The following is a 16,276-nucleotide window of genomic DNA, read 5'->3' as shown; positions in this document are numbered from 1 at the left end:
ACAGTATTAACATGTAGTAAACTAACTTTACACAACTGTATTCAAGCCGTCAACTGGATTATACATTGCTTCCACATCAGCTTCCCGTCTCCAACCTAGTTCTACAGTAGTTACACAATACCTTTGTAAAGAAAGATACTCACCGATACACAAAGCAACTGAGCATAGCCTACCTTTCACCCTTTCCTCTGTATAAACGCGCACTCATGCAGACATCATGATTAAAAGATGACTAAAAAAAACGTTTAAAAAATGTTGATCAAGAAGATAATTCATTTCAAAGTCGTCAATTGTAAACACTCCGACGTTCGCACAAGTACAGTGTTCTGACGACCCAACCACACAGCAAACAATACATTAGCTTAGCCAATCAGAGGGCTTTGTACGTGCTCAGCTGGTGACACTTTCACCACACCTGAGTGACTGAGAACTTTGTGATCTATCACTCATCGCAACTGGTAAACACATCAAAATGAGCAGATCCGTAGAGAAATAGTTGAGTATCTCAATGCAGCAGAGTCTCAATCTCTTACCACACTGAAAGGAAACACATTTCGGCAACAATAACAGTTCCTGTTTACTCAACTATCATTAAAAAATGGTATTGCCTTCTCCTGATTTGTTTTTTTTACGAGAATGACACATCAATATATCCATCTCGAGAGCCTGTATGTGTATGGTTTGATGAGTCAACCCAGCTGAACTCGTGACAGTAAGGTTTAGCTTCGTTGGTTTGTGAGATGTGGTCGGAGTATAAACTCATTATATATTTAATTATATAAAATGTGGCCGTTCCGTTATGACGTGATCGTTGTGGCACTGAATACCTGAACATCTTGTGAGATTGGAACATAGGGGGTTTACAGGGTGTGTGTGTATGCGTTTGTGTGTGTCTCTGTGTTGCAACCAACCAGTGAACAGATCTCAACTCAATTGAACACTTACGGGAGATTCTGAGCGCTCATGAGACAGCGTTTCCCACCACCATCTACAAAACACCAAATGATGCAATGTCTCGTTGAATAATTGTGTCGCATCCCTCCAATTGAGTTCCAGATACTTGTAGAATCTATGCCAAGGCGCATTGAAGCTGTTCTGGCTCGTGGTGCCCAACGCAACATTAAGACACGTTTGGTGTATTTTGGCAGTTACCTGTAGACGCGTGTAAAAAAGCTGTTAATAGCTGCGCGTGGTGGGAAGGGAAGACAACCTCTGTGTTCTTGCATTGTTCCCGATGAAGCATGCCTATGGTGTATACTCTATCTTCCATTGTACTCTATGTTAAGGAAACCTGATCTTGTGATGGCCACGGCCTGTCGAGGCGGTTATTGAAGCCTCTGCCTATAAGAGGACAGGAGTAGATAGCGGGGATTAACCAAACGCAAAGAAAGCTCCGATTCAAACTCTTTTGATACTCCTTGTCTCCACGTTGTCGCGAACTCTGAGCCGGTTCGTAACAAGTGGGAGCACGTCCGGGATTTTGAACGGATTGTGTTTGGGAGAAAACGTGGAGGTATGTTAAATTCTGTAGGTGCTTTGTTTGTATATTTTATTAGTTTGAGTTTGGTGCTCAGTACTGGTTGCTTTTGTTTGTTTGGTTAGTGTGCTGTGTTGGAGAGAGTACATTGGTTAGTTTCCAGGCCCTGCCTAGCCTGGAAACTCTTGCTCTACTCGCTGTTGGGACATTGGTCTGAGGTGAGTACAATCATTTGTGTACCTCGGTGGGAGATTTGGATAGGGTAGTGAAACTTACTACCCGGAGCTATAGCCTTTTTCCCCTGATAGGCTTAGCGACGTGTTTCATTTTGTAATATGTTGGGCATTGTTAATGTTGGTTATTTTTGTGTGGTGTCTGTGGACTGAGCAGTTGTCTCGGGGGAATATCCGTGGCTTGGTGGAATCTACCAGCGTGCTGGGGGGGTTACTTCCTTGCTACAGTGCATAATTACCCACCGCAAATCTGCATGAAGACTAGGGTTGAGTTATTGTAGGTTTTGGGGAAGCTCCATATCTCATCTCTTTTCTGTGGTGCCCGGTGTGATTGTATTTTCTCTTGTTGTGGTCTGGTGTGCTCAGTAGAGGGGTTGAGTGAGAATTTTTTTTTCTCTGACTATGGCGTCTAATGTAGACGAGTTCATTCGCTTTCCATCAGAGGAACTGTTAGACTTATGTACTAAAGAACAGCTGTTGACGGTTGCTGAACACTACAAGGTTGAAATTAGTGATGAACGTCTAAAATTCTATTAGGTTAATATTGAAGGCCAATCTGATGGAGAGTGGTATTCTTGACGTTACCACTGGGGCAGCCTCTGCTGAGGACTCGCCGTCTCCCCGATATGTCACAATTACCGCTCCATCGGTTAGTCCTAGTGGTCTTCTTTTTGAACAGCAGAAAGAGCTGCTTCTGTTACAGCTAGAGCACGATCGTGAGAAGCTAGAGCACGATCGTGTAAAATATGAGAAGGAATTGGAATTTAAACAGGATATGGAGCATGCTGATCGGTTAAAATATGAAAAGGATTTGGAATTTAAACAGGATATGGAGCGTGCTAAAATCAAGCTGCAACAAGAGCGACTAGAGTTGGTTAGAGAAGGAAAGCTCTCAGTGGAGAGTTTGCTCTGGGAAGGTGACGCAGATTTACTTAGGAGTCGTTCCTCTTTTTGTCGTGCCCCGGACACATTTGACATTGTTGGGAATTTACAGTTGTTGCCTCAGTTTAATGAAAAGGACCCTGAGACATTATTTTCGTTGTTTGAGCGTGTTGCTAACGCTAGGAGTTGGCCTGATTCTGACCGCACTTTAATGTTGCAGTGTGTGCTGACTGGTAAAGCGCAGGAAGCATATTCAGCTCTTAGTGTGGCCGACAGTGTCAGTTATAATAAGGTTAAAACGGCTGTTACAGATTTACGAATTGGTTCCTGAGGCTTACCGCCAACGATTTAGAACTTTAAAAAGGGATGATAAGCAGACTCATGTTGAGTTTAATCGCTGGTGTTCCGCCTCTGCAGTTATGACTTTCCAAGGGCTGTGTGAGCTGATTATGTTAGAGCAATTTAAGGACACAATCCCTGATCGTATAGCGACGTACATTAACGAAAAGTAAAGACTGTCGCTGAAGCTGCGGTTTTGGCGGACGAATATGTTTTGACTCAAGTGTTTTTGCAGAACCCCGTATTCGGAGTGAGTGGGGGCGTTCGGAGAGATTTGGACCTCGCTCACCGAGATACTCTGGTTCACGGGCAGAGTTTCATTCAACTAGGGTTGAGCCTGACTCCCGTGGTAAAACTGACTTTGATCAAGAGTGTCACTACTGTCAAGGCTCAGGTCATTGGAAAAACGAATGTCCGGTTCTCAGGGCTAGGGTTAAATTCAGTACGTGTGCTAACGTTAAATTTAGGCCTACGGCGTTAGCTGCGCCTGTTCCACATCAGGTCACTGATGTGTCACCACATGTGAAAGTCCATATTGATCCAGACTATTTACCTTTCATTACGGAGGGTTTTGTTTCTATGTTAGGAAGTAAGAACCTAGTGCCAGTGAAGATCCTAAGAGACACAGGTGCCTCTGACTCGTTTGTGCTGGAATCTGTGTTACCCTTCTCTGCTGAGACTGATTCGGGGAATAGTGTTCTAATTAGGGGAATAGGTTTGAACAATCTGTCAGTTCCATTGCATAAACTGATATTGGATTGTGGACTGGTGAAAGGTGAGGTTGTTGTGAGGGTGCGTCCTTTATTGCCTATTGAGGGTATCGACGTTATCCTTGGGAATAACTTGGCTGGTGAGCGTGTGTGGCCTGTCGTGTTTCCATCTCTAGTGGTTTCCACTAAACCATCAATTGTAGGGATTCCTGAGGAGTGCGCAGAGTTTCCCAGAGGTGTTCTCTGCGGGTGCAGTGACGCGGTCTATGAGTCATGGTGACCTGGTCCCTGCTCCGGTAAATGAGAATACCACAAAGACGTCTGTCACTGTTTTCCCTGTTATCCCGTTATCTGTATCCCGCTCCGATCTAATCGATGCGCCACGGACTGACCGCACATTAGAAGAGTTGCGTGACCAAATTGTGCCTGTGGAACAGTTGGGAGATGTCGCCCATGGTTATTTTCTCCAAGAGGATGTCCTGATGAGAAAGTGGGAGTCTACAGAGGACGTTAAACCTGTTCGTTTGGCTGATACCGTTACTTCCCTTGGTTCTTGTAATGCTAGGTCTGTGCATGAGGACGAAAATGTTCCTGGTCCCGATGATTGCATACTGCAGGGTAGATTGAAAAATTCAGAGACACTGGATATTTTGGATAGCCCTCTTACTCAGCTACCTGTTGATGGGCGGAAAGAGATGGTTGGTCTGATTCGGAAAATTCCAGGTTTGTTTTCTGATACACCTACACGTACAAACTTAATAGAACATGATATTGACATTGGAGATGCTGACCCCATTCGTCAGCGGTTCTATAGAGTTTCTGTAGAGAAACTGCGTTGTCTGGATGCTGAGGTCAGGTACATGCTGGAGAGTAAGATAGCAGAGCCTTCTTTCTCCAGTTGGGCTTCTCCCTGTATCTTGGTCAGTAAACCGGATGGAACAAACAGATTTTGTACGGACTACCGTAAGGTAAACGGAGTCACTAAGCCAGATTCATTTCCTCTTCCTCGGATGGAGGACTGCGTTGATCAGGTCGGCGCAGCTAAGTTTGTGAGCAAATTTGACCTGTTAAAGTGCTATTGGCAGGTGCCACTGACGAGTAGGGCACATGAAATCTTTGCCTTTATTACACCCTCTGGTCTGTACTCGTATTCGGTTATGAGTTTCGTGACTATGAATCGTTGGAGTGACTATGAATGTTGAGGAGTGACTATGAACCGTTGGGAGATGTTGTTTGTAGCTGATACGGTCTCTCGTGTGCCCTGTTCCTGAGTGTTATGTGACTGACCATTGTTTTGTCATGTTCAAACTTTGTCTGTTCCCTCCTGGTCTTGTGTTCTTCTTTCCTCTTAAACATTGCTTCCTGTGCGCAAAGGTTGCTGAGGTCTGGGGAGAAGGAGGTTGACTGGGGTGGAAGGTGAACATGTAAATTCTCATCAATTTGGGACGCAGAGGCTGGTACGTTGTTTTATGGGGGGTGACGACCCTCCCACTCTGTCTGCCGTATTCTCTCTTTGCTCTTGTTCCTTATTAGGATGCCGGTGGGCGGAGTTGGAAGGGTCGTCAGCTACATGGGAAACACCTGGGCCCGGGTGTGTCCCAGGATAAAGGCACCTCTTCCACATTCATTGGGGAGACTCTCTCCATGCAGACACACTATGGTTTATTTGTATATAGGTTACTTTAGTTAATAAATATATATTTTGTTATTCCTTGTCTCCACGTTGTCTCCCTTTTGTTGCGAACTCTGAGCCGGTTCGTAACATTTCCGACAGCATTATAATGTCAAAATATGTTCCTTCACCAAATATGGAGTTTCGCTGAGCAACTCATTTACTCCCGTTACAGCCGGTATGTAGCCTACTTCCAAAAAGCAACGGAAAAAATGCCTCTTCAACTCCAATACCTCTAATCTAGCTATACCTCCAACTCCAATCTATCCACCTCCGGCAGATAGACTGATGACAATATATGGAAGGAATTCGGAGGCAACTAATGATGACATCAGAGATACAGTAGCAGTATTTCTGTACCTCGCAGTACAAGTATCAGACAGAGACTAAGATCAGTATGTTTCATTCCAATTACCGGTATATTAATTATAGGCCTAAATCAAATGTCTATCTAGTGGCATTATTACTTCACCCCAGACACTGTTCGTGAATCCTGTCAACAGCTCACAAAATACAGTGGTGGAAGTTTCCCCTTTAGTCCATGTACATCTTAGTTATAAAACAAACATTGGCAATTACTAAGCCCATGCATGAATCAAAGCTTTGTCAGCTTTGCAACGCCAGCGATTCAGCACTGAGGAAGTCATTAGAGCAGAGACTCCCAGGACGGATGCCATCTTTATCGTCACTACTGGCCTGGTTAGTGTCAGTGGCTTGTGATTTCCCATTTCTCCTTTTGTTATTAACCCCTGTCCATTGTCCAGAGAGCAGGTCATATGACATGGAGTCTAGAGGGTGTAAAGGAGATAGATACAACACTCACACTTCTGTACTCCATATTTCAATACTCCATCTAGCAATTGAAATTCACTACTCCACATTTCCCTCTAACAATTGAAATGAGCTGAAACACTGATACCACTTAGTTTTTGTTTCAGGAAACCCACACCGCTATGAGCGTCACTTCACATTTGTTACACACACTGGTTGTGAAACTATGGGTTTCCACAGAATAAACTAGCACAGTGGTAGATACATTCAGTTTAATCACTTACCCATTTAGCATGTACTGGTCCCCCTGGTCTGTATAGGTCCCCATATCGTCCACCCTGTGAGTGAGATCAGATGATTATTACAGCACTGAATGGGTACCTCCAGGAACTAGTGTTTCTGGCAAAACAAGACAGCCTGCTGGCTCATCTGCCTTTCTCATGAGGAAGTCTGTTGATGTGGGTGGGTGTGTTTGTGTGGATGTGTCAGTGAATTCACCCTCTTCCTGTCCCTACAGGTTTTTCTGCATTTCAGCAGGACCTGTTGTGGTTGCTTCCCTATTGCCTAAGGCTAAGCTCACCTGGGCAGCTATGGTGCTTAGTCGTCAGATTGAAACATGTTTAGCTAGAGCCTCGCAGATAGAAATGCACTGCATAGAATAAACAAACATTTGTACTCTGCATAATGGAGGCTTGTCCATTCTATACATTACATTTCTATCTGCAGTGTTCTAAACATTGCATCCCATTGAATGTGCCTCAGTTCTCCGACAGTCAGGGAGGAGTTAAGGATAGGAGGGAGGTAGGCTTGGGCGATATACCGTTTATACCAGGGTATTTAGAAAAATACCAACGGTATGATTTTCAATACCATTATTTGGGTTGGGTTACAGTAGAGACATTCAATGCCCTCTTGGATCAAGATCCCTAATTTGTTTTGTGCGTAAAAAAGAAGTGTGCACTTCCGGTAATACGTATACCCCGGTATGGTACAGAAACGGTATGACTAGAGGAAGGTAGACAGTAGATACCACACTGGGAAGACCTCCATGGTCCCAACATCCTCCACATCACACATACTGAGTTGAAATAACAGACAAAACAGGATAAGAAACTTTAATACTATTTAACCCTTTTCAACATTTCAGGTGAAACCATTACATTTCTAACTGTAAAACTTTAGTCCGCTGGTTTCCAAATGATTAAAAACTGATTGTCCTTCATAACATCTGCTAATGGTCTAACCTTGACTGAAATCTACTCTACCTTTTGGTGCAGATTATAGCTAGATCTCAACACTGTTCTCATCAGTTTGGAGCATTTTATGAAATAAACAGTCATTTAATTAGACTACATCAGGCCTGGAAGTACCTTGAGTGGTTCTGGGGAGTCCTAGTCTCAGATAAAAGAGATCAAAGTAATATCATTGGTACCAAGTGCTTTAACACAAAGCGGAAGTTACAGTATCTTCTTGCGATACAATTGCATATAATCAGAATTCTTAAATATTTTTTTTCATTATGTTTACATACATTTGCAGTATACAAAATCTTTCATTTGGAGAAGATACAGTATTATAATTGTGTTGAGTCAGAAGAACATTCAAAACTGATTTATTATCAATAAAACAGTCAGTCAAGGAATAATGTCTAGCTATCTCTAGCAATAACTATTCAACACAAACACTTTACTTCAACGTCAAACTGCTTATCAATTATGTAAAATCAACACTGCATAATCATGCAGAGTGACACTATTTGGACAGTCCATATGTAGATGCTCTACAGACTAACTATGTACTAAACGCCAACCTTAACCTAACCCTAGACTTAACCCTTACCCTAAGCTTAGTAAGCAGCTGCTTATCAACAGATAGTTTGACCATCTGTAGAGCATCTACAGCTGGACTATCCAAATAAAGTGGGGCCGCATATTGGTTTAGGCATCTATCAAAAAAATCTTTCTATACACATTAGTATAGGGCACAGTGCCTAGATGTCAAGATCAGGCTTCTTGGTTACAGTAGAGACATTCAATGCCCTCCTGGATTAAGATCCCTGTTGCCTTTGTACACAGACCACATATTGGTTTAGGCATCTATCACAAAAATGTTCATATACACATTAGTCTAGGCTGCACACACACACTCTTGGGGAGAAGAGAGAGTGGATATATTTTCTCAAATCTACAGCAAAATGTATTTCCCGGAAACATTTTTCCATTAACAGAGTTCCCACGTAAATGTCTTATTCCCATTTAAGGATGAAAGCATCGGTGTCACTAATATTTGATTATTTAACCTTTATTTAACGAGACAAGTCAGTTAAGAACAAATACTTATTTAAAATGACGGCCTACCCCGGCCAAACCTTAACCCGGACGACGCTGGGCCAATTGTGCGTCGCCCTATGGGACTCCCAATCATGGCCGGTTGTGATACAGCCTGGAATCGAACCAGGGTCTGTAGTGATGCCTCTAGTACTGAGATGCAGTGCCTTGGACCACTGCGCCACTCGGGAGCCCCCCCCCATATAAAGCACGGGTGTCACTAACGTAAAGCACGGGTGTCACTAACGTAAAGCACGGGGTGTCACTAACGTAAAGCACGGGTGTCACTAACGTAAAGCACGGGTGTCACTAACGTAAAGCACGGGTGTCACTAACGTAAAGCACGGGGTGTCACTAACGTAAAGCACGGGTGTCACTAACGTAAAGCACGGGTGTCACTAACGTAAAGCACGGGTGTCACTAATATTTTCAATACATTTCCATCATCTCCAATATGATTGCCAGTGGATTGTTTACTCCTCTGGATTGGGAACAGTGTGCCTCCCAGTCCTTGTCCCAGCGGATCAATGTTGTGCCTACCTTAACACCCTGCACAGTCACAAACAATCTGTACTGACTGGTCTGAATCCTGTTGCGAGAGCTCTCTGACCATCCAGCTGTTATACAGGTTAGTGAGCTTGGATGCTCCGCTGACCACAGGAGTGTGAGTGACATCAGAGTCCCCCTGCGTTCTCCTCTTCGCTGGCCATCTTGCTGAACTTCTCCGTCAGAGCTTCAGCGCTGATCTTGGGCAGCCCGTTGTCAAGGGGACAGCCTTCCAACAGACTGTTCATAGGGGTGGGGGGGAAGTAGGAGTCCTCCTCTATCCCAGCGTCCTCAGTGCATGCTCGTTGCCATGGTGCCTCGTAGCTCTCTTCTAGGTTCCCACAATGCACCTCTCTTCGCTCCCTGTCCCTCAGGAAGTCCTTGATGATGGGCAGCACCTTCTTCCTGGAGGCCAACGTGTTTCCCTGGAGATAAGCCCTGATGTCCGAGTAAGGGCTGCTCATTGGACTCAGGCTCAGACTGGGGCTCCGGGCTTGCTCCAAGGCTTGGCTCATCTGCAGGACAACAAAGACCATTCAGTTGATCATATAAAATAGACATTGTAAAAAACAACACTGGCAACCCAAAGCTTACTATCAACTCTTCATAATGACTTACTTTAACTCTAGATAGTCAACTCTATGGGATCATGTCTGATTGGGATGGTGTAGTTCTTACCTCCCCCCTGTAGAGGGTGCTGGAGCTGTAGACGGCCAGCTGCCTGAAGGGCTCCTTGTTATTGTTGAAGGAGATCGTCATGGCCACCACCAGGTTGTAGCTGTGCTTGTGGCAGAACTCACAGAGCTCTTGCTGTAAGCTTTGTCTCTGTAGAAAAGCCTGAAGGACAACATTTATAGATATTACAGTTTGTTTGTGAATCTCAGTATAAACTCAAGTGCACCTGTTGAGTCCCTTTATAAGTTCACATGAAGAGACGGCACAGGGTTTGTGCCTTTTTACTTGTGGTTCCACCTGATTGGACATGTGGGGGGGTGATCTTCATGAACTAGGTGCAACATCCCACCTTTACGTTTTGAGTGTCTGAAGGGTGTGTCAGGCAGTAACACGGGGAAGTGTCTGAAGGGTGTGTCAGGCAGTAACACGGGGAAGTGTCTGAAGGGTGTGTCAGGCAGTAACACGGGGAAGTGTCTGAAGGGTGTGTCAGGCAGTAACACGGGGAAGTGTCTGAAGGGTGTGTCAGGCAGTAACACGGGGAAGTGTCTGAAGGGTGTGTCAGGCAGTAACACGGGGAAGTGTCTGAAGGGTGTGTCAGGCAGTAACACGGGGAAGTGTCTGAAGGGTGTGTCAGGCAGTAACACGGGGAAGTGTCTGAAGGGTGTGTCAGGCAGTAACACGGGGAAGTGTCTGAAGGGTGTGTCAGGCAGTAACACGGGGAAGTGTCTGAAGGGTGTGTCAGGCAGTAACAAGGGGAAGTGTCTGAAGGGTGTGTCAGGCAGTAACAAGGGGAAGTGTCTGAAGGGTGTGTCAGGCAGTAACACGGGGAAGTGTCTGAAGGGTGCGTCTGGCAGTAACACGGGGAAGTGTCTGAAGGGTGAGTCAGGCAGTAACACGGGGAAGTGTCTGAAGGGTGAGTCAGGCAGTAACACGGGGAAGTGTCTGAAGGGTGTGTCAGGCAGTAACACGGGGAAGTGTCTGAAGGGTGTGTCAGGCAGTAACACGGGGAAGTGTCTGAAGGGTGTGTCAGGCAGTAACACGGGGAAGTGTCTGAAGGGTGAGTCAGGCAGTAACACGGGGAAGTGTCTGAAGGGTGAGTCAGGCAGTAACACGGGGAAGTGTCTGAAGGGTGTGTCAGGCAGTAACACGGGGAAGTGTCTGAAGGGTGTGTCAGGCAGTAACACGGGGAAGTGTCTGAAGGGTGAGTCAGGCAGTAACACGGGGAAGTGTCTGAAGGGTGTGTCAGGCAGTAACACGGGGAAGTGTCTGAAGGGTGAGTCAGGCAGTAACACGGGGAAGTGTCTGAAGGGTGCGTCAGGCAGTAACACGGGGAAGTGTCTGAAGGGTGCGTCAGGCAGTAACACGGGGAAGTGTCTGAAGGGTGCGTCAGGCAGTAACACGGGGAAGTGTCTGAAGGGTGCGTCAGGCAGTAACACGGGGAAGTGTCTGAAGGGTGCGTCAGGCAGTAACACGGGGAAGTGTCTGAAGGGTGCGTCAGGCAGTAACACGGGGAAGTGTCTGAAGGGTGCGTCAGGCAGTAACACGGGGAAGTGTCTGAAGGGTGCGTCAGGCAGTAACACGGGGAAGTGTCTGAAGGGTGCGTCAGGCAGTAACACGGGGAAGTGTCTGAAGGGTGCGTCAGGCAGTAACACGGGGAAGTGTCTGAAGGGTGCGTCAGGCAGTAACACGGGGAAGTGTCTGAAGGGTGCGTCAGGCAGTAACACGGGGAAGTGTCTGAAGGGTGCGTCAGGCAGTAACACGGGGAAGTGTCTGAAGGGTGCGTCAGGCAGTAACACGGGGAAGTGTCTGAAGGGTGCGTCAGGCAGTAACACGGGGAAGTGTCTGAAGGGTGCGTCAGGCAGTAACACGGGGAAGTGTCTGAAGGGTGCGTCAGGCAGTAACACGGGGAAGTGTCTGAAGGGTGCGTCAGGCAGTAACACGGGGAAGTGTCTGAAGGGTGCGTCAGGCAGTAACACGGGGAAGTGTCTGAAGGGTGCGTCAGGCAGTAACACGGGGAAGTGTCTGAAGGGTGCGTCAGGCAGTAACACGGGGAAGTGTCTGAAGGGTGCGTCAGGCAGTAACACGGGGAAGTGTCTGAAGGGTGCGTCAGGCAGTAACACGGGGAAGTGTCTGAAGGGTGCGTCAGGCAGTAACACGGGAAGTGTCTGAAGGGTGCGTCAGGCAGTAACACGGGGAAGTGTCTGAAGGGTGCGTCAGGCAGTAACACGGGAAGTGTCTGAAGGGTGCGTCAGGCAGTAACACGGGGAAGTGTCTGAAGGGTGCGTCAGGCAGTAACACGGGGAAGTGTCTGAAGGGTGCGTCAGGCAGTAACACGGGGAAGTGTCTGAAGGGTGCGTCAGGCAGTAACACGGGGAAGTGTCTGAAGGGTGCGTCAGGCAGTAACACGGGGAAGTGTCTGAAGGGTGTGTCAGGCAGTAACACGGGGAAGTGTCTGAAGGGTGTGTCAGGCAGTAACACGGGGAAGTGTCTGAAGGGTGTGTCAGGCAGTAACACGGGGAAGTGTCTGAAGGGTGTGTCAGGCAGTAACACGGGGAAGTGTCTGAAGGGTGTGTCTGGCAGTAAGACAGGGAAAGACTGATAACTTGAGGACTGTGTTCAGTTTAGATCTGAAGTGAGACTGTAAATAATTCATAGGTGAAACATGTGCATTGTGAGATGGCATACTGCAGTAGAACTGGGTACATGATAGTATTTGAACCATGTTATTATCCACCAGTAGTAGGTATAACCTTGTGATGTATCACATAGTGAATAGTTAAGAAGCACACCCACCTCCAGTGTCATATATATCACACTGACAGACAGTTTTAAATCTCCTTCCGATGCCACCTTCATGTCTTTCAGTAGCATCTGTTCTGTGGTGAGACCTGGGAACAAGGGAATACGAGCAAAAAAACATTGTAGGTCTCCCTCTCCTTCATACGTAAACATGGCATTGATATCATGGGATGATTATCGTTCTAATCTGAGAGGCAAAAATCACATCCACAAGGCTGAGCTTCAGGTATTCATCCTGGGGTGTTTACCTGACACGTCAAATTTAGCATTCTGCAAGGACTGGAAGAGGACGCCCCTTGGTGGCAGGTTGGGGAAGTGCGTCTCCAGGAGGACAGCGTACTGGCTGTCTTTAGGGGTGACTTTCCCTGCCTCTGGGGCCATGTTCACACAGTCTAACACTATGGTGCCTGTGATCACAAAGAACAGGATGTCAGTTTCTTCACACAGTGACACAGTTAAAGGTATAGTTCACTAAATACTGACATGATTTCCACATACATCAGTTATATTTCTGGTTACCATATAAGAGCTGGGCCACCTGTTGGTCGAGGACTTCAGGGGCTTTCTGGATGATCCGTTCTGTCACCAGGGTGGTGCAGGAGCCCACCGTCTCCACGGTAACGGCACAGGAGGGAGAGGGCTTCCTCTCCAGGAGGTGATGGTCAATCACCTCCAACACCGCTTCCTCTAGATCACGGTCAGAGCTGCAACAGTCAGTCAGTCAGTCAGACAGCCAGTCTATTTGAAGGAGTCTCTAGGTCAGTGTAGCTTTTGTAGAGATACAGGTGATGATCACATGGGGAAGTGTTTACGTCCTGGATGACAGTCAGTGGACAGGGGTTAAGGTGTCATGGTTGACCCTGACCTGGGCAGCACGTTGTGGTCCACCAGTGTGAGGTCCAGCCGGCCGGCCCGGTGTAGACTCCACAGGTCCACCTCGTCCCGGAACACCAGGTCATCCTGGGAGAGGCCACTCTCTCTCAGCAGGAAGGTATTGTCCGTGCGCAGCGGGAACTCTTGCCGGGGAATGTTCAGAACGGGAAGAGGAATTTTCCCAGAATCAAGTGTCTGGGAGGGGGGAGAGAGAGGTGTTATAACACCTGACACTTGCTCTGTTGAACCATTCTCAACACATGGGTCGGGTCCAAATGATGGGGTGGGTTACTCTCACCTTGGACAGGAAGTATGCGTAGGCCAGAGCTGACACCATGGAGTCCAGGTCACAGGCCTCGTTCCCCAGGACCACATGGAACCCTGGGCTGCCATCTGCGTTCCCCTGAGGAGGGTAGAGTGAGATGAATACAGTCACAAGAATATCCAACTCCTATGAGGGGATTTACCATGAGAAAATACAGGGCAGTCTATCCATTACTCTTGTAATGGGCCTTCAAAGGCAATCAGATGTGTCTTAGTGAGTGGACAGTGCTATGTGGACAGGCTGTGTGTGTGTGTGTTGTAATGTCAATGCACGTCACGATGATGCTGTTCACTGGAGATTAGGTACTCTCGGTTCTGCACAATGTCCCCCATCCTAGAGTAAAACCCTGGACACTGTTTGAATAGCCTTCTGAAGGGTCAATGGCAGATCCCAGTGCAGCCTAAAGTGGATGAGCTAAGGGCTGACTTCATTCCCCTGCCTGAAGGCTCTGGCTAGCTCTTTGTCAATTAGCCTTAGGCTAATTCCATCAATGACCTCAGTAGAGCAGACTGTGATGTAATGGCTAAGCTACATGACGGCCTGCTAACTCCACTACATGTTCTTGTTGAATGTTTTAATGTGGAGTTGAGAAACAAGTAGGGTGTTTCATTTTCCCAGAGCATGGCCGTCTGTGACAGCGGTACGAGTCATGGGTGCCAGAGCTAGGGCCTAACAGAGACAGCTTGTTGCGATAACAAAAGCCGGTCATGTGACAATTAGCCAGTCTACAGCCTGAAGCCTAGCAGCAGGTAGCCTAGCAGTTAAGAGCGTTGGGCCAGTAATCGAAATGTTGCTGGTTCAAATCCCCGAGCCGACTAGGTGAAAAAATAAAATCGATGTGCCCTTAGAGCAAGGCACTTAATCCCAATTGGTCCTGTAAATCACCCTGGATAAGAGTGTCTGCTAAAATGTTCCCAGTCAGTGAGGGGATTATTAACATGCTCCTCTCCCCTGAACACTCAGTAGGTCAGCATGGAGGTATAGGGAAGGGACATCAGCCATCTGTTGCAGATTAAGAGTAAACAGAGTACTGAAGTAACTCAACTAGACAGGTGAAAGAAAATTCTCAGGAAGCATCCACCATACGACCCAGTCTCATCTATCCACCATACGACCCAGTCTCATCTATCCACCATACGACCCAGTCTCATCTATCCACCATACGACCCAGTCTCATCTATGCACCATACGACCCAGTCTCATCTATGCACCATACGACCCAGTCTCATCTATGCACCATACGACCCAGTCTCATCTATCCACCATACGACCCAGTCTCATCTATCCACCATACGACCCAGTCTCATCTATCCACCATACGACCCAGTCTCATCTATGCACCATACGACCCAGTCTCATCTATGCACCATACGACCCAGTCTCATCTATGCACCATACGACCCAGTCTCATCTATGCACCATACGACCCAGTCTCATCTATGCACCATACGACCCAGTCTCATCTATCCACCATACGACCCAGTCTCATCTATCCACGATGTTTTCAGATTGATGCAGAAGGAGAGGAAGCCACTGTTAACTATTGAAATGCACCGCACCCGTCTTTCATTTGCCATTAGACTTCTCTCTCAACCCAGCCTCCCCATGTACACACTGGATAGTACATCTGCAATAAGAGCCCTCTGTGTGTGCTGGTGCTGACTTCTCTTCCCCCTCACTGAACACTGAGTAAATAAGGTGTGACGCTCTGAGGCGCTATAAACACCATCTGATCTCACTCATCTTGATAGGGCTTGTTTTGAACCCAAACAGTGCTCTTTTCCTTAGGGTCAAGAGCACGACATCAAGACCCTGAAATTAAAGCCATCGTATAAATGTAATTGTGGCAGACATGCAACGCAAAACAATGCACGTGAGCATATTGACACCTGAGAGGCAGCTGACCCTACAAGAAATGTACTTTCATGGTCCATTGCAATTGAAAAATTATATTTGTTTCAATATTACTGAAATATGTTGCGCATGCACGAGCCCTGAAGCAACACCGTGACCATGCGGCGGGCTGCTGTCACACTGCCCTACTGTTTTTAAATGACAAGTCTTTCGACTTGATCTACTCGGAATTTAATGTCTAGCTGGCTTTCTCCTGATATCTCTGAAAACCCCACTAATTGAATTTGTCCATCAAATGTACATGTCGAAGTTATTTAGAAGACTACATATCTAGCTGACGTTAGCCGTTAAGACAAACATTGAAATTGGATAAAGCAAGCAAACGGCGCGACCACCAGAAACATTCGATGTTCCTACCTTCAGCACATTGCGACAGCTTTTTAAAAATATATCCATGGTTAACGGATGCACTACGTAAAGACAGTCTGAAATTACAGTTTGCTAGTTGTCTTTGTTGCATATAGCTAACAATAGCTGTATCTGCACGTCTCAGGAATAAAAAGACTGCACTGTAAGTTTGAAATGTTAATGTCCAAGAGTGGCGCGTGAGTCGTCTTGGGCTGAAGTGACTTTTAAAGACGTGACGTTCAAAGACGTGACGTGGTATTATGGGTAGTGTAGTATCAAATATGGTTTACAAACTGGTCGTTTGAAAGAGACCGGTTGTATAGCTAAGATTTTTATAACTAAACCAAGATAGACCACAGGCTCTCGCTTCCAATGGGAACAAATG

At 46.6% G+C, this 16,276-nt stretch overlaps 1 protein-coding gene across 1 annotated transcript; it reads right to left on the bottom strand.

Annotated features, from left to right (window-relative positions):
- Positions 1-7,185: 7,185 nt before the first annotated feature.
- Positions 7,186-16,123, bottom strand: LOC106574077 (exopolyphosphatase PRUNE1-like). The gene is made up of 8 exons (XM_045698280.1): positions 15,901-16,123; positions 13,603-13,707; positions 13,297-13,499; positions 12,951-13,135; positions 12,680-12,838; positions 12,426-12,520; positions 9,636-9,794; positions 7,186-9,472 (listed from the first exon to the last, which is right to left on the bottom strand). Exons 1-8 carry the CDS (start codon positions 15,937-15,939, stop codon positions 9,086-9,088), a joined length of 1,332 nt encoding a protein of 443 aa, XP_045554236.1. The 5' UTR covers positions 15,940-16,123; the 3' UTR covers positions 7,186-9,085.
- Positions 16,124-16,276: the final 153 nt, after the last annotated feature.

This window comes from Salmo salar, chromosome ssa02 (genome assembly GCF_905237065.1).
Source record: "Salmo salar chromosome ssa02, Ssal_v3.1, whole genome shotgun sequence".
NCBI lineage: Eukaryota > Metazoa > Chordata > Actinopteri > Salmoniformes > Salmonidae > Salmo > Salmo salar.
This window is presented reverse-complemented; position numbering and strand designations above follow the sequence as displayed.

Coding starts and splice junctions, on each gene's coding strand:
- LOC106574077 (XM_045698280.1), bottom strand. CDS start 15,939: ATGGATATATTTTTAAAAAGCTGTCGCAATGTGCTGAAG. Junction 12,521..12,679: donor TGCTAAATTTGACGTGTCAG/GTAAACACCCCA, acceptor CCTTGTTCCCAG/GTCTCACCACAGAACAGATG. Junction 9,473..9,635: donor GCACCCTCTACAGGGGGGAG/GTAAGAACTACA, acceptor GTTGTCCTGCAG/ATGAGCCAAGCCTTGGAGCA.